The 18651-nt window shown below is 50.5% G+C and overlaps 1 protein-coding gene across 1 annotated transcript in view; it reads right to left on the bottom strand.

Annotated features, from left to right (window-relative positions):
- Positions 1-18651, bottom strand: part of LOC137371815 (SPRY domain-containing protein 3-like) — a 1004091-nt gene that overhangs the window by 842935 nt on the left and 142505 nt on the right. Inside the window, exon 3 of the mRNA XM_068034707.1 lies at positions 8720-8846. Coding sequence (XP_067890808.1) covers positions 8720-8844 — 125 coding nt within the window. The 5' untranslated portion in view covers positions 8845-8846. The remainder of the gene's footprint in view (positions 1-8719; positions 8847-18651) is intronic.

Raw genomic sequence — 18651 nt, 5'->3', positions numbered from 1 at the left:
TGTAATCAATACCCTGTCCCACCACAGTAATCAATAACCAGCCCCCCACTTAATCAATACCCAGTCCCCCCACGGTAATCAATACCCAGCCCCCCCACTTAATCAATACCCAGGCCGCCCACTGTAATGAATACCCAGTCACCCCACTGTAATCAAAACCCAGCCCCCCCACTGTGATCAATACCCAGCCCCCCCACTGTAATCAATACCAAGTCCCCCACTGTAATCAATACCCAGTCCCCCCACAGTAATCAATACCCAGCCCCCCCACTGTAATCAAAACCCAGCCCCGCCCACTGTAATCAATACCCAGCAGCCCACTGTAATCAATACCCAGCCCCCCCACTGTAATAATACCCAGCCGCCCACTGCAATCAAAACCCAGCCTCCCCACTGTAATCAATACCCAGCCGCCCACTGCAATCAAAACCCAGCCTCCCCACTGTAATCAATACCCAGCCGCCCACTGTAATCAATACCCAGCCGCCCACTGTAATCAATACCCAGCCGCCCACGGTAATCAATACCCAGCCCCCCACAGTAATCAATACCCAGCCCCCCACTGTAATCAATACCCAGCCGCCCACAGTAATCAATACCCAGCCGCCCACGGTAATCAATACCCAGCCGCCCACAGTAATCAATACCCAGCCCCCCACTGTAATCAATACCCAGTCCGCCCACAGTAATCAATACCCAGCCGCCCACTGTAATCAATACCCAGCCGCCCACGGTAATCAATACCCAGCACCCCCACAGTAATCAATACCCAGCCGCCCACAGTAATCAATACCCAGCCCCCCACTGTAATCAATACCCAGTCCGCCCACAGTAATCAATACCCAGTCCCCCCACTGTAATCAATACCCAGTCCCCCCACTGTAATCAATACCCAGCCCCCCACTGTAATCAATACCCAGCCCCCCCACTGTAATCAATACCCAGCCGCCCACTGTAATCAATACCCAGTCCCCCACAGTAATCAATACCCAGTCCGCCCACTGTAATCAATACCCAGCCCCCCACTGCAATCAATACCCAGTACCCCCATTGTAATCAATACCCAGTCCCCCCACTGTAATCAATACCCAGTACCCCCACTGTAATCAATACCCAGTCCCCCTACTGTAATCAATACCCAGTCCGCCCACTGTAATCAATACCCAGCCCCCCACTGCAATCAATACCCAGCCCCCCACTGTAATCAATATCCAGTCCCCCCACAGTAATCAATACCCAGTCCGCCCACTGTAATCAAAACCCAGCCCCCCACAGTAATCAATACCCAGTACCCCCACTGTAATCAATACCCAGCCCCCCACTGCAATCAATACCCAGCCCCCCACTGTAATCAATATCCAGTCCCCCCACAGTAATCAATACCCAGTCCGCCCACTGTAATCAATACCCAGCCCCCCACTGCAATCAATACCCAGCCCCCCACTGCAATCAATACCCAGCCCCCCACTGTAATCAATACCCAGTACCCCCACTGTAATCAATACCCAGCCCCCCACTGCAATCAATACCCAGCCCCCCACTGTAATCAATATCCAGTCCCCCCACAGTAATCAATACCCAGTCCGCCCACTGTAATCAATACCCAGCCCCCCACTGCAATCAATACCCAGCCCCCCACTGCAATCAATACCCAGCCCCCCACTGTAATCAATACCCTGCCGCCCACGGTAATCAATACCCAGCCCCCCACTGCAATCAATACCCAGCCCCCCACTGTAATCAATACCCTGCCGCCCACGGTAATCAATACCCAGCCCCCCCACTGTAATCAATACCCAGCCGCCCACAGTAATCAATACCCAGCCCCCCACTGTAATCAATACCCAGTCCGCCCACAGTAATCAATACCCAGCCCCCCACTGTAATCAATACCCAGTCCCCCCACTGCAATAATACCCAGCCGCCCACTGCAACCAAAACCCAGCCTCCCCACTGTAATCAATACCCAGCCGCCCACTGTAATCAATACCCAGCCGCCCACTGTAATCAATACCCTGCCGCCCACGGTAATCAATACCCAGCCCCCCCACTGTAATCAATACCCAGCCGCCCACAGTAATCAATACCCAGCCCCCCACAGTAATCAATACCCAGCCCCCCACTGTAATCAATACCCAGCCCCCCACTGTAATCAATACCCAGTCCGCCCACAGTAATCAATACCCAGCCCCCCACTGTAATCAATACCCAGTCCGCCCACAGTAATCAATACCCAGCCCCCCACTGTAATCAATACCCAGCCCCCCACTGTAATCAATACCCAGTCCGCCCACTGTAATCAATACCCAGCCCCCCACTGTAATCAATACCCAGTCCGCCCACTGTAATCAATACCCAGCCCCCCCACTGTAATCAATACCCAGCCGCCCACAGTAATCAATACCCAGCCCCCCACAGTAATCAATACCCAGCCGCCCACGGTAATCAATACCCAGCCCCCCCACTGTAATCAATACCCAGCCGCCCACGGTAATCAATACCCAGTCCGCCCACTGTAATCAATACCCAGCCCCCCCACTGTAATCAATACCCAGTCCGCCCACGGTAATCAATACCCAGCCCCACGACTGTAATCAATACCCAGCCGCCCACTGAAATCAATACACAGCCCCCCCACTGTAATCAATACCCAGCCGCCCACAGTAATCAATACCCAGCCCCCCACTGTAATCAATACCCAGCCGCCCACAGTAATCAATACCCAGCCCCCCACTGTAATCAATACCCAGTCCGCCCACTGAAATCAATACACAGCCCCCCACAGTAATCAATACCCAGCCCGCCCACTGTAATCAATACCCAGTCCGCCCACTGAAATCAATACCCAGCCCCCCACTGTAATCAATACCCAGCTGCCCACAGTAATCAATACCCAGCCCCCCACTGTAATCAATACCCAGTCCCCCCACTGTAATCAATACCCAGCCCCCCCTCAGTAATCAATACCCAGCCCCCCCACTGTAATCAAAACCCAGCCCCGCCCACTGTAATCAATACCCAGCAGCCCACTGTAATCAATACCCAGCCCCCCCACTGTAGTAATACCCAGCCGCCCACTGCAATCAAAACCCAGCCTCCCCACTGTAATCAATACCCAGCCGCCCTCTGTAATCAATACCCAGCCCCCCACTGTAATCAATACCCAGTCCCCCCACTGTAATCAATAACCATTCCCCCCACTGTGATCAATACCCAGCCCCCCACTTTAATCAATACCCTGTCCCCCCACTTTAATCAATACCCAGCCCCCCACTGTAATCAATACCCAGTCCCCCACTGTAATCAATACCCAGACCCCCACTGTAATCAATACCCAGTCCCCCCACAGTAATCAATACCCTGTCCCCCCACTTTAATCAATACCCAGCCCCCCACTGTAATCATTACACAGCCCCCCACTGTAATCAAAACCCAGCCCCCCCACTGTAATCAATACCCAGTCCGCCCACTGTAATCATTACCCAGCCCCCCCACTGTAATCAAAACCCAGCCCCCCACTGTAATCAATACCCAGTCCGCCCACTGTAATCAAAACCCAGCCCCCCACTGTAATCAATACCCAGCCCCCCCACTGTAATCAATACCCAGCCCCCCACTGTAATCATTACCCAGCCCCCCACTGTAATCGTTACCCAGTCCGCCCACTGTAATCATTACCCAGTCCGCCCACTGTAATCAATACCCAGTCCGCCCACTGTAATCATTACCCAGTCCGCCCACTGTAATCAATACCCAGTCCGCCCACTGTAATCATTACCCAGTCCGCCCACTGTAATCAATACCCAGTCCGCCCACTGTAATCAATACCCAGCAGCCCACTGTAATCAATACCCAGCCCCCCCACTGTAGTAAAACCCAGCCGCCCACTGCAATCAAAACCCAGCCTCCCCACTGTAATCAATACCCAGCCGCCCACAGTAATCAATACCCAGCCCCACACTGTAATCAATACCCAGCCGCCCTCTGTAATCAATACCCAGCCCCCCACTGTAATCAATACCCAGCCCCCCACTGTAATCAATACCCAGCCGCCCTCTGTGATCAATACCCAGTCCCCCCACTGTAATCAATAACCAGTCCCCCCACTGTGATCAATACCCAGCCGCCCTCTGTAATCAATACCCAGCCCCCCACTGTAATCAATACCCAGTCCCCCACTGTGATCAATACCCAGTCCCCCCACAGTAATCAATACCCAGCCCCACACTGTCATCAGTCCGCAGCACCCCCACTGTAATCAATACCCAGCCGCCCTCTGTAATCAATACCCAGTCCCCCCACTGTAATCAATACCCAGCCCCCCACTGTAATCAATACCCAGTCCCCCCACTGTAATCAATACCCAGTCCCCCACTGTAATCAATACCCAGTCCCCCACTGTAATCAATAACCAGTCCCCCCACTGTAATCAATACCCAGTCCCCCACTGTAATCAATAACCAGTCCCCCCACTGTAATCATTACCCAGTCCGCCCACTGTAATCAATACCCAGTCCGCCCACTGTAATCAATACCCAGCAGCCCACTGTAATCAATACCCAGCCCCCCCACTGTAGTAAAACCCAGCCGCCCACTGCAATCAAAACCCAGCCTCCCCACTGTAATCAATACCCAGCCGCCCACAGTAATCAATACCCAGCCCCCCACTGTAATCAATACCCAGTCCGCCCACTGAAATCAATACACAGCCCCCCACAGTAATCAATACCCAGCCCGCCCACTGTAATCAATACCCAGTCCGCCCACTGAAATCAATACCCAGCCCCCCACTGTAATCAATACCCAGCCGCCCACAGTAATCAATACCCAGCCCCCCACTGTAATCAATACCCAGTCCCCCCACTGTAATCAATACCCAGCCCCCCCTCAGTAATCAATACCCAGCCCCCCCACTGTAATCAAAACCCAGCCCCGCCCACTGTAATCAATACCCAGCAGCCCACTGTAATCAATACCCAGCCCCCCCACTGTAGTAATACCCAGCCGCCCACTGCAATCAAAACCCAGCCTCCCCACTGTAATCAATACCCAGCCGCCCTCTGTAATCAATACCCAGCCCCCCACTGTAATCAATACCCAGTCCCCCCACTGTAATCAATAACCATTCCCCCCACTGTGATCAATACCCAGCCCCCCACTTTAATCAATACCCTGTCCCCCCACTTTAATCAATACCCAGCCCCCCACTGTAATCAATACCCAGTCCCCCACTGTAATCAATACCCAGACCCCCACTGTAATCAATACCCAGTCCCCCCACAGTAATCAATACCCTGTCCCCCCACTTTAATCAATACCCAGCCCCCCACTGTAATCATTACACAGCCCCCCACTGTAATCAAAACCCAGCCCCCCCACTGTAATCAATACCCAGTCCGCCCACTGTAATCATTACCCAGCCCCCCCACTGTAATCAAAACCCAGCCCCCCACTGTAATCAATACCCAGTCCGCCCACTGTAATCAAAACCCAGCCCCCCACTGTAATCAATACCCAGCCCCCCCACTGTAATCAATACCCAGCCCCCCACTGTAATCATTACCCAGCCCCCCACTGTAATCGTTACCCAGTCCGCCCACTGTAATCATTACCCAGTCCGCCCACTGTAATCAATACCCAGTCCGCCCACTGTAATCATTACCCAGTCCGCCCACTGTAATCAATACCCAGTCCGCCCACTGTAATCATTACCCAGTCCGCCCACTGTAATCAATACCCAGTCCGCCCACTGTAATCAATACCCAGCAGCCCACTGTAATCAATACCCAGCCCCCCCACTGTAGTAAAACCCAGCCGCCCACTGCAATCAAAACCCAGCCTCCCCACTGTAATCAATACCCAGCCGCCCACAGTAATCAATACCCAGCCCCACACTGTAATCAATACCCAGCCGCCCTCTGTAATCAATACCCAGCCCCCCACTGTAATCAATACCCAGCCCCCCACTGTAATCAATACCCAGCCGCCCTCTGTGATCAATACCCAGTCCCCCCACTGTAATCAATAACCAGTCCCCCCACTGTGATCAATACCCAGCCGCCCTCTGTAATCAATACCCAGCCCCCCACTGTAATCAATACCCAGTCCCCCACTGTGATCAATACCCAGTCCCCCCACAGTAATCAATACCCAGCCCCACACTGTCATCAGTCCGCAGCACCCCCACTGTAATCAATACCCAGCCGCCCTCTGTAATCAATACCCAGTCCCCCCACTGTAATCAATACCCAGCCCCCCACTGTAATCAATACCCAGTCCCCCCACTGTAATCAATACCCAGTCCCCCACTGTAATCAATACCCAGTCCCCCACTGTAATCAATAACCAGTCCCCCCACTGTAATCAATACCCAGTCCCCCACTGTAATCAATAACCAGTCCCCCCACTGTAATCATTACCCAGTCCGCCCACTGTAATCAATACCCAGTCCGCCCACTGTAATCAATACCCAGCAGCCCACTGTAATCAATACCCAGCCCCCCCACTGTAGTAAAACCCAGCCGCCCACTGCAATCAAAACCCAGCCTCCCCACTGTAATCAATACCCAGCCGCCCACAGTAATCAATACCCAGCCCCACACTGTAATCAATACCCAGCCGCCCTCTGTAATCAATACCCAGCCCCCCACTGTAATCAATACCCAGCCCCCCACTGTAATCAATACCCAGCCGCCCTCTGTGATCAATACCCAGTCCCCCCACTGTAATCAATAACCAGTCCCCCCACTGTGATCAATACCCAGCCGCCCTCTGTAATCAATACCCAGCCCCCCACTGTAATCAATACCCAGTCCCCCACTGTGATCAATACCCAGTCCCCCCACAGTAATCAATACCCAGCCCCACACTGTCATCAGTCCGCAGCACCCCCACTGTAATCAATACCCAGCCGCCCTCTGTAATCAATACCCAGTCCCCCCACTGTAATCAATACCCAGCCCCCCACTGTAATCAATACCCAGTCCCCCCACTGTAATCAATACCCAGTCCCCCACTGTAATCAATACCCAGTCCCCCACTGTAATCAATAACCAGTCCCCCCACTGTAATCAATACCCAGTCCCCCCACAGTAATCAATACCCAGTCCCCCCACTGTGATCAATACCCAGCCCCCCACTGTAATCAATACCCAGTCCCCCCACTGTGATCAATACCCAGTCCCCCCACTGTAATCAATACCCAGCCCCCCACTTTAATCAATACCCAGTCCCCCCACTGTAATCAATACCCAGCCCCCCACTGTAATCAATACCCAGTCCGCCCACTGTAATCAATACCCAATCCCCCCACTGTAATCAATACCCAGCCGCCCTCTGTAATCAATACCCAGCCCCCCACTGTAATCAATACCCAGTCCCCCCACTGTAATCAATACCCAGTCCGCCCACTGTAATCAATACCCAGTCCCCCCACTGTAATCAATAACCATTCCCCCCACTGTAATCAATACCCAGTCCCCCCACTTTAATCAATACCCAGCCCCCCACTGTAATCAATACCCAGTCCCCCACTGTAATCAATACCCAGCCCCCACTGTAATCAATACCCAGTCCGCCCACTGTAATCAATACCCAGTCCCCCCACAGTAATCAATACCCTGTCCCCCCACTTTAATCAATACCCAGCCCCCCACTGTAATCATTACCCAGCCCCCCACTGTAATCAAAACCCAGCCCCCCACTGTAATCAATACCCAGTCCGCCCACTGTAATCATTACCCAGCCCCCCCACTGTAATCAAAACCCAGCCCCCCACTGTAATCAATACCCAGTCCGCCCACTGTAATCAAAACCCAGCCCCCCACTGTAATCAATACCCAGCCCCCCCACTGTAATCAATACCCAGCCCCCCACTGTAATCATTACCCAGCCCCCCACTGTAATCGTTACCCAGTCCGCCCACTGTAATCATTACCCAGTCCGCCCACTGTAATCAATACCCAGCCCCCCCACTGTAATCATTACCCAGCCCCCCACTGTAATCGTTACCCAGTCCGCCCACTGTAATCATTACCCAGTCCGCCCACTGTAATCAATACCCAGTCCGCCCACTGTAATCATTACCCAGTCCGCCCACTGTAATCAAAACCCAGTCCGCCCACTGTAATCAAAACCCAGTCCGCCCACTGTAATCAAAACCCAGTCCGCCCACTGTAATCAATACCCAGTCCGCCCACTGTAATCATTACCCAGTCCGCCCACTGTAATCAATACCCAGTCCGCCCACTGTAATCATTACCCAGTCCGCCCACTGTAATCAATACCCAGTCCGCCCACTGTAATCAATACCCAGTCCGCCCACTGTAATCAAAACCCAGCCCCCCACTGTAATCAATACCCAGCCCCCCACTGTAATCAAAACCCAGTCCCCCCACTGTAATCAATACCCAGCCGCCCACTGTAATCAATACCCAGCCCTCCACTGTAATCAATACCCAGTCCCCCCACTGTAATCAATACCCTGTCCCTCACTGTAATCAATACCCAGCCCCCCACTCTAATCAATACCCAGCCCCCCCCCACGCTAATCGATATCCAACCCCCCACTCTAATCAATACGCAGCCCCCCGCCCAGTATAATTAACACCCCTCCCACACCCCCCTGAGATGCTGGATTCACACTACATTTCCTTTCAGTATGTGATGGTTGGTGTTGACTTTGTTTTCACTCCCCAGTTTAGTCGAGTCTAACTCTCACCGTAGAACATTGCCACTAATTTGGATCTTCTCGAATCGATCATGCAGTGAAGGAGCTGCTGCCGATCCTCGCATTGCCCTCTTCCAGCTCAGTAACTCTCTAACCTGCCGATTATAACCATCCATTTCTGTAGGGGAAAAACAGAATGATTGGGAATAAAGTTAATCAAAAAATCTCCTCCTTTGATTTGTATTTTGTGTTCTTCAAATTCTTCTGCAGATATTAATTTGATGAAGTACATTTCACAAATTAACTTTTGCTTGAACTCCACATTTGAGTCTCTCCATCAGGTTTCTGCCCCGCCACAATTCTAAAATAACCTGAATCAAAGTCACAAATGGCATCCTATGTGAGTGTGATAAAGGTAAACTTTCTCCTCCGACACCTCTCCATTGTCGTCCAGCTGGGTGGGACCACTCTCACCTGCTCCACTCTTATCTATCCAATCGTAGGCAGAGAATCACCTACAATGGCTTCTCTTCCTGCTCCCACACTGTTAATTCTGGTGTTCCCCCAAGGATCTATCCTTGGACCCCTCCTATTTCTCATCTACATGCAGTCCCTCAGCGACATCATCCTAAAACACATGATCAGTTTCCACATGTCTGCTCTTGACACCCAGCTCTCCTCACCTCTACATCTTCGACTTCTCCACTGTCGCTGAATTGTCACACTGCTTGTCCGACATCCAGTACGGGATGAGCAGAAATTTCCTCCAATTAAATATTGGGAAGACCAAAGCCATTATTTTCTGACCATGCCACAAAATCAGTTCCATGGACTCAAAATCCAACCCCCTCTCTGGCAAATGTTTCAGACTGAACTAGACTGTTCACAAACTTGGGGCTGAATTTTGTTGAGGTCCCGATGTTGGGATCTGTGGAGGCGGTGGGCGGGCGGGGGGAGATTGTACACTACCCTACACTACACATGCTGATTGGACCACCGCCCACAACTACACTAAAAACCTAAGTGTCCCCCCCTTCCCCACCTCGGTGGCGCCAGCTTTCCTTGGACAGGAAAGTTAAGGCACGTGAAGGCGCGTGAATCCCGTCCGCCACACGGAAGATCCCAGGCAACCGGTAAGATCCGGGGAAGGGGGTGCTGCCACAGAGCCTCGCCACTGCCGGGAAGATTGGGCCCATTCAGCCCCTCGAGCCTGCTCTGCCGTTCAGTAAGATCATGGCTAATCTGATTGTGGTCTTAACTCCACTTTCCTGCCTGTCCCCCATAACCCTTTACTCCCTTTTAGATCAAAAATCTATCTAACTCAGCCTTGAATATATTCAACGACCCAGCCTCCGCTGGAGTAGAGAATTCCAAATGCTAACGGCCCTCTGAGAGAAGAAATTCCTCCTGATCTCCATCTTAAATGGGAGACGCCATATTTTGAAACTGTGCCCCCTAGTTCTAGACTCCCCCACGAGGGGAAACATCCTCTCAGCATCTACCCTGTCAAACCCCCTCAGAATCTTATACGTTTCAATAAGATCACCTCAACCTGCTCAACCTTTCCTCGTAAGACAACTTCTTCATCCCAGGAATCAACCTAGTGAAGCTTTTCTGGACTGCCTCCAATGCAAGTATATCCCTCTAGGTGTGGTCTCACCAACACCCTGTGGAGTTGTAGCAAGACTTCCCTATTTTTACACTCCATTCCCCTTGCAATAAAGGCCAATATTTCATTTTCCTTCCAAATTACTTGCTGTACCTGCATGTTAACTTTTTGTGATTCAAGGACATTCCAAGCCCTCTGTACCACAGCATTCTGCAGTCTCTCTCCATGTAAATAATATTTAGCCTTTCTATTCTTCCTGCTAAAGCAGACACCCTCTTTTTCCCATATGATACTCCATCTGCCAGTTTTTTGCCCACTCACTTAACCTATCGATATCGATATCCAGGGTGGTGGAAGGAGAGACAATCAAGAGGAAGTTGGATGGCCACTTGCAAGACTACTGGTATCAAGCAGGGGAGTGGGATTGACTGGATTGCTCTGTGGAGATCCTGCATGGACCCAATGGGCCGAATGGCCTCTTTCTGTACCGTCAATGACACTATGGGATTTGTGTTGGGTAGGTGGCCCCGGCCCCGGGGGTGAGGACACCTCCACCGGGCCTGGAAGCCAGGCCGGATGTTTTGCTCCCCAGGCCCTTAAGTGGTCTTGGGCGGCACTTACATCTTCTTGAGGCAGGAAGTCCCGCCTAATGGAGCTGCCAGCCAATCAGCGGCCGGCAGCTCTTACTCCCAGCAGCGCCCAGGAGCTGTGGCCACTGCTGGGACTACACCCAGCATCGGCAACAAGATAAAGGACAGCCCTGGAACAACGGTAAGTTGTTGGGGCCTTGCTGGGAACAACCGGCGAGGCAAGGAAGGTCGGTTGGGGGGGGCGGGGAGAGTGTTGTGCATTGGGGGCAGTGGGGGATTCGGGGGCGGCCCTCTGTGGGGCACAGGGTGGCCGATCAGGTGGGCCACCCTCCCCAGCCCGCAAGAAGGCAATATTTTACCTGGCAGTGTTCCTGGGGCCTTTGCCATCTTCCTGCTGAGGGCAAAATACCAGCGGCAGCTGGAGGAGGCCCTGAAGGACCTTGATTGACCTGGGGCGAGCGGGCCATTTCTCAACGCCACCCGCCCTGCGTTAAATTGCAGCGGGAGTGGGAAGGCGTCGGGAAAAGCCCCCCAACCCCGCCTCCCACGCAATTTTACGCCACCCCCCACACCCCACCCACTACCAGCCCACTCATTTGGGGGGGCCGTAAAATTCTGGCCTATGACTCTACCTTTGCATCGGCCGCTAATTTTCTCCTTAAAAGCTAACTAGTTAACGAAGCTTTTGGCCATCGGCCCTAAAACCACCTGATGTGATTCGGTGTCAACTGTTGCTTGGTCACACTCCTGTGGAGCGCCTTGTGGCATTTTACTGCATTAAAGGCGCAAAATAAATGCAAGTTGTTGTTAAAAGGTTAGGTATCAGCCACAGATCAATGCAGAGCACTCCTGCCTCTTGAGTCAGAAGGTAGTGGGTTCAAGCCCAACTCCAGAGATTTGAGCACATAATCCAAGCTGAGATTTCAATGCAGTACTGAGGGAGTGAGGGAGTGCTGCACTGTCAGAGGGTCAGCACTGAGGGAGTGCTGCACTGTCGGAGGGTCAGTACTGAGGGTGTGCTGCACTGTCGGAGGGTCAGTACTGAGGGAGTGCTGCACTGCCCGAGGGTCAGTACTGAGGGAGTGCTGCACTGTCGGAGGGTCAGTACTGAAAGAGTGCTGCACTGTCGGAGGGTCAGTACTGAGGACGTGCTGCACTGTTGGAGGGTCAGTTCTGAGGGAACAGTGCACTGTCCGAGGGTCAGTAGTGAGGGAGTGCCGCAATGTCTGAGGGCCAGTACTGAGGGCGTGCTGCACTGTCGGACGGTCAGTACTGAGGGAGTGCTGCACTGTCGGAGGGTCAGTACTGAGGGAGTGCTGCACTGTCGGAGGGTTAATACGGAGGGAGTGCTGCACTGTCGGACTGTCAGAACTGAGGGACTGCTGCACTGTCGGAGGGTCAGTACTGAGGGACTGCTGCACTGTCGGAGGGGCAGTACTGAGGGAGTGCCGCACTGTCAGAAGGTCAGTACTGAGGGAGTGCTGCACTGTCGGAGTGTCAGTACTGAGGGACTGCTGCACTGTCGGAGGGTCAGTACTGAGGGACTGCTGCACTGTCGGAGGGTCAGTACGGAGGGAGTGCTGCACTGTTGGTGAGTCAGTAGGGAGGGAGTGCCGCACTATCGGACAGTCAGCACTGCGGGTGTGCTGCACTGTCGGAGAGTCAGTACTGAGGGATTGCCGCACTGTCAGAGGGGCAGTACTGAGGGAGTGCTGCACTGTCAGAGGGGCAGTACTGAGGGAGCACTGCAATGTCGGAGGGTCAGTACTGACGGAATGCTGCACTGTCGGTGGGTCAGTACTGAGGGAGTGCTGCACTGTCGGAGGGTCAGAACTGAGGCAGCATTGCACTGACGGAGGGTCAATACTGAGGGAGCGCTGCACAGTCGGAGGTCAGTACTGAGGGAGCGCTGCACTGTTGGAGGGTTAGTACCAAGGGTGTGCTGCACTATTGGAGGGTCAGTACTGAGGGAACACCGCACTGTTGGAGGGTCAGTACTGAGGAAGTGCTGCACTGTTGGATGGTCAGTACTGAGGGAGCATTGCACTGTCGGAGGGTCAGTACTGAGGGAGCACTGCAATGTCGGAGGGTCAGTACTGACGGAATGCTGCACTGTCGGTGGGTCAGTACTGAGGGAGTGCTGCACTGTCGGAGGGTCAGAACTGAGGCAGCATTGCACTGACGGAGGGTCAATACTGAGGGAGCGCTGCACAGTCGGAGGTCAGTACTGAGGGAGCGCTGCACTGTTGGAGGGTTAGTACCAAGGGTGTGCTGCACTATTGGAGGGTCAGTACTGAGGGAACACCGCACTGTTGGAGGGTCAGTACTGAGGAAGTGCTGCACTGTTGGATGGTCAGTACTGAGGGAGCATTGCACTGTCGGAGGGTCAGTACTGAGGGAGTGCTGCACAGTCGGACGTCAGTACTGAGGGTGTGCTGCACTGTCGGAGGATCAATACTGAGGGAGTGCTACACGGTTGGAGGGTCAGTACTGGGGGAACACCACACTGTCGGAGGGTCAGTACTGAGGGTATGCCCCACTATCGGAGGGTTTGTACTGAGGGTGTGCTGCACTGATGGAGGGGCAGTAATGCGGGAGTGCTGCACTGTCAGAGGGTCCGTGCTGAGGGTGCGCTGCACTGTCAGAGGTGCAGTTCTGAGCAAGTGCTGCACTGTCAGAAGTGCAGTTCTGAGAGAGGGCTGCACTGTTCGAGGTGCAATTCTGAGGGAGTGTTGCACTATCAGAGGTGCAGTTCTGAGGGAGCGCTGCACTGCTGGAGGTGCAGTTCTGAGGGAGCGCTGCACGTCAGAGGTGCAGTTCTGAGGGATTGCTGCGCTGTCAGAGGTACTGTCTTTCAGATGACACAGTAACTGAAGGCCCCATCTTTCCTCTCAGATGGGCACAAAAGATCCCATGGCACCATTTGTAGGTGAGCGGAAGTGTTCCTGGACAAAGCAATACAGCTGGTGAGACAAGCAGAGGTCCGTAAGCAGAACAGAGCAATCCTGAGAGGTGAAGAAAAACCTCGGTTCAGGAAACCTCCAATGACCGTACAGTTCATTAAACATAGGACTGTAAAAGAAGCACCAGAAAAGAAGGTACACTGGGGAGGGAAAGTGTAAGACGCCATGAAACCCTGCCAGCGCTGTGGTGCCAGTCAGACCCGCAGGCACAAACAATGTCCTGCAAACAAAGCAGAATGCTGCCAGTGCAATAAAGTTGTCCATTTTGGGAAGATACGCCAAAGTAAAACCTCTACTTTCAAAGCTTCTAAAGAAATAGTCTTCACACATAGAGCTATTAATGAAGTTGAACAATCTCCATCAGAAGGGAAATCAGCAAACTTCCTTGGTGAGATCAATGACCCTAATCAAGGACTGCAGATATATATGTCAACGAACATATCACCAACTTTAAACTAGACACTGGAGCAAGTGTAACAGTTTTATCAGATGACAAACTGTGGTTAACAACACATTGCCTGCAGCCAATACATGGTCTAGGAGGAATTGAACTGAAAGTAAAAGGAAAGCTACACGAAGCACTCCAGTACAAGGGAAAGCCGATATTGGAAACACTGTATGTTCTACAGAATCAAGAATTTTCTCTTTGAAGTTGAAGAGCTTGTATAGACCTTCATCTTATCGGGAAAGTGGAAGAAATTAAGAAGTACAAATCCAGCTGTTACGTCCAAAAATACTTTCAAAACTATTCACAGGTCTAGGAAGACTTAAGACTGAATATCGCATTACGTTGCAAAAAGATGCTAAACCTGCATGTCCTTTCACGCCTAGGAAGATACCACACCCACTAATGAAGCAAGTTCAACGTCAGCTAGAAGAGATGACCAGGATGGGAATCATTTCTCCTGTCACGAAGCCAACAAAGTGGTGCTCAGGGATGGTTCCAGTTCCTGAACCTAACGGTAATCTTCGCATTTGTGTCGACTTAACCCAGCTTAGTAAGGCTGTCGCACAAGAATTTTATCCGATCTCCTCAGTAGAGGAAAGCTTAGCAAAGTTATCCAAAGTATTATGTTTACAAAGCTCGACACAATAGTAGCTTTTGGCAAGTCCCATTGGAGGCGAAGTCAAGGTAACTTGACAACCTTCATTACTCCGTTCGAATCATTTTGTTTTAATCGTCTACCATTCAGTATAACAGCTGCACCTGAAATATTCCAAAGAACTATGTCAAACATTCTACAGGACCATAAAGGAATAATATGACATATGGACGACATCTTAGTCCATGGTGAATCCGTGGAAGAACAAGACCTGAGGGTTAGAGCAGTTTTGAATCTTCTCCAAGAAGAAGGCCTGACACTTAATGAGAAGTGTGAATTCTCGAAAACATCTATTCATTTCCTGGGGCACAATGTTAATAGCAATGACATAATGGCAGACCCGCAAAAGAAGAGAGCCATTAGTGAATTCCCAATTCTTCTTCTGTCCAAGATCTTCAATGATTCCTTGGAATAGTTAATCAGTTGGCAAAATTTCTGCCCAATCTAGCAGAAGTTACTGAGCCCTTAGACAACTGTTAAAGAAAGTGTAAGGATGGTGTTGGAATGCACATCAGGAGCAGGCATTTCAAACAATCAAGGAAATGCTGATATCGCCAGATATCTTAGCGCACTATAACCTCTCACTGCCGACCACAATTGCAGCAGATGCCTCATCTACAGGGTTAGGGGCAGTCATTTTCCAAGATGGGCTTGGAAAAGTTCTTAGATTTTATCATTGGCTTAAAGGTTGTCATAGAAACAGACCACAAACCCCTAGTTTCCTTACTTGATGAAAAGAACTCACTAGAATGTCTTCGAGAATTCAGAGATTCCAGTTGAGGCTAATGAGATTTACATATGAAATGCTATCTGTGCAGGGCAAGTTGCAAACATCAGCAGATGCATTGTCCAGAGCTACTGTTGACCATCCTACACAACAGGATGTTAACTTTATTAATGAGATTGAGTCATATTCTCAGTTCACTCCATCACAATGGCCGGCAAGTTCAATAAAGCTCCAAGAAATTCGCCATGCTCAGATGCAAGATGAGGGATGCATCCGGATCCGCCAATATTGCATAGAAGGTTGACAAAAGCAACGTCCCAGTGGTACGGTGAAGAAAATCTTCTTTGAGCACAGAAAGCACTTTACTATTGTGGATGATTTGCTGGTATATGACAAGAGGCTGGTAATTCCAGACTCTCTGGGCAGCCATCTTGGAGAAAAACTGTTCTGGGACCTCTGCTCTTTGTGATTTTTATAAATGACTTGGATGAGGAAGTGGAAGGCTGGGTTAGTAAGTTTGCCGATGACACGAAGGTTGCTGGAGTTGTGGATAGTGTGGAAGGCTGTTGTAGGTTGCAACGGGACATTGACAGGATGCAGAGCTGGGCTGAGAAGTGGCAGATGGAGTTCAACCAGAAAAAGTGTAAAGTGATTCATTTTGGAAGGTCGAATTTGAATGCAGAGTACAGGCTTAAAGACAGGATTCTTGGCAGTGTGGAGGAACAGAGGGATCTTGGGGTCCATGTCCATAGATCGCTCAAAGTTGCCACCCAAGTTGATCGGGTTGTGAAGAAGGCGTATGGTGTGTTGGCTTTCATTAACAGGGGGATTGAGTTTAAGAGCCGCGAGGTTATGCTGCAGCTCTATAAGGCCCTGGTTAGACCACACTTGGAATATTGTGTTCAGTTCTGGTCGCCTCATTATAGGAAGGATGTGGAAGCTTTAGAGAGGGTGCAGAGGAGATTTACCAGAATGCTGCCTGGACTGGAGGGCATGTCTTACGAAGAAAGATTGAGGGAGCTAGGGCTTTTCTCATTGGATCAAAGAAGGATGAGAGGTGACTTGATAGAGGGGTACAAGATGATGAGAGGCATAGATAGAGTGGATAGCCAGAGACTTTTTCCCAGGGTGGAAAGGGCTATCACCAGGGGGCATAATTTTAAGGTGATTGGAGGAAGGTTTCGGGGAGATGTCAGAGGTAGGTTCTTTACGCAGAGAGTGGTGGGTGTGTGGAATGCACTGCCAGCGGTGGTAGTAGAAGCAGATACATTAGGGGCATTTAAGCGACTCTTGGATAGGTACATGGATGATAGTAGAATGAAGGGTAGGTAGTTAGTTTGATCTTAGAGTAGGTTAAAGGTTCGGCACAACATCGTGGGCCGAAGGGCCTGTACCGTGCTGTACTGTTCTATGTTCTATATGTTCTAAAATATACCAGGGCCCCATGGGTATCACGAAATGCCGAGCACGGGTTCAGTCGTCCGTGTGGCTGCCGGGAATATCGAGACATATAAAAGAAATAATTTTTGATTGGCAGGAATGTGCAGTGCACAGACCAGAGCAGAGGGAACCACTTATCTTGACCCAATTCCCCACCAAACCGTAGGAACGTCTGGGGATGGATCTATTCATGTTTAATGGGAAATCCTACCTGATTGTTATCAATTATTTTTCAAGGCAGATCGAAGTCAAACATTTGTACACAATGACGACCGAGACAGTCATTAGAGCTTTCGAGGGGATCTTTGCAACACATGGCATTCCTGATCAGATTGTGTCTGATAATGGTCCGCAATTTGCAAACGACTACTTCATGCACTTTGTGGAAAACTGGATTTGTACATTTTACAAGTTCCCCTTGATATTCCCAATCTAATGGTGAAGCTGAAAGAAGAGTCAGACTATCAAAGCACTGTAAAAGAAGAATGAAGATTTTTAAACAGTACTGCTAAACTACAGATCTACTCCATTGTTATGTGGATTAGCACCATCAGAACTGTTGATGGGAAGGAACCTCAAAACACAACTTCCGATTCAACCCAAAAAAATGATTTCCAAGGATAGAAGTCCAGGATTATCAGAGAGTTCAAGACAGAGAGAAGTTTTATCAGAAAAAACAAGCATCTAACTTATAACAGGAAATATCGTACCAGGAACCTATCCAAGTTGATGGAAGGAGAGAAGGTCTGGGTACGAGACCAAGGCAGAGAAGGAGTAATTATCCAGCGAGATGAGAATCAACAGCGATCTTATTTAGTACATACTTCAGAAGGTACAATAAGAAGAAACAGGAGAATCAAAAACAAAGGCGGACAATGCGGCCAAAGCCAGTGGTAGGCCAGAGGATTGGGTATTTTTTAGAAACCAGCAGCGATGACTAAAAAACTAATAAAGAGGGAGAAAATTGATTGAGAGTGAATTGGCAAGAAATATAAAAACAAACAGTAAGAGCTTCTACGAGTATATAAAAAGGAAGAGAGTAGCTAAAGTAAATGTGGTACCCTTAGAGGATGAGAATGGGGAATTAATAACAGGGAACAGGGAAATGGCAGATAATCTAAACCAATATTTTGCATCGGTCTTCATGGTGGAGGACACTATAAACATCCCAACAATAATAGATGAGCAAGGTGTAAATGGGAGGGAGGAACTTGTAACAATCTCCATCACGAGGGAAAAGGTGCTGGACAAACTGATGGGACTAAAGGCAGACAAGTCACCAGGACCTGATGGCCTGCATCCAAGGGTTTTAAAAGAAGTGGCTGCAGAGATAGTGGAGGCATTGGTCATAATATACCAAAACTCACTGGATTCCAGTAGGATACCAGCAGATTGGAAAACCACTAATGTGACACCCCTATTCAAGAAAGGAGGGAGACAGAAAGCAGGAAACAACAGACCAGTTAGCGTAACATCTATCATTGGGAAATGCTAGAGTCCATTATTAAGGAAGAAATAGCAGGACATTTAGAAAAACATAATGCAATCAAA

This window comes from Heterodontus francisci, chromosome 7, assembly GCF_036365525.1.
Source record: "Heterodontus francisci isolate sHetFra1 chromosome 7, sHetFra1.hap1, whole genome shotgun sequence".
NCBI lineage: Eukaryota > Metazoa > Chordata > Chondrichthyes > Heterodontiformes > Heterodontidae > Heterodontus > Heterodontus francisci.
This window is presented reverse-complemented; position numbering and strand designations above follow the sequence as displayed.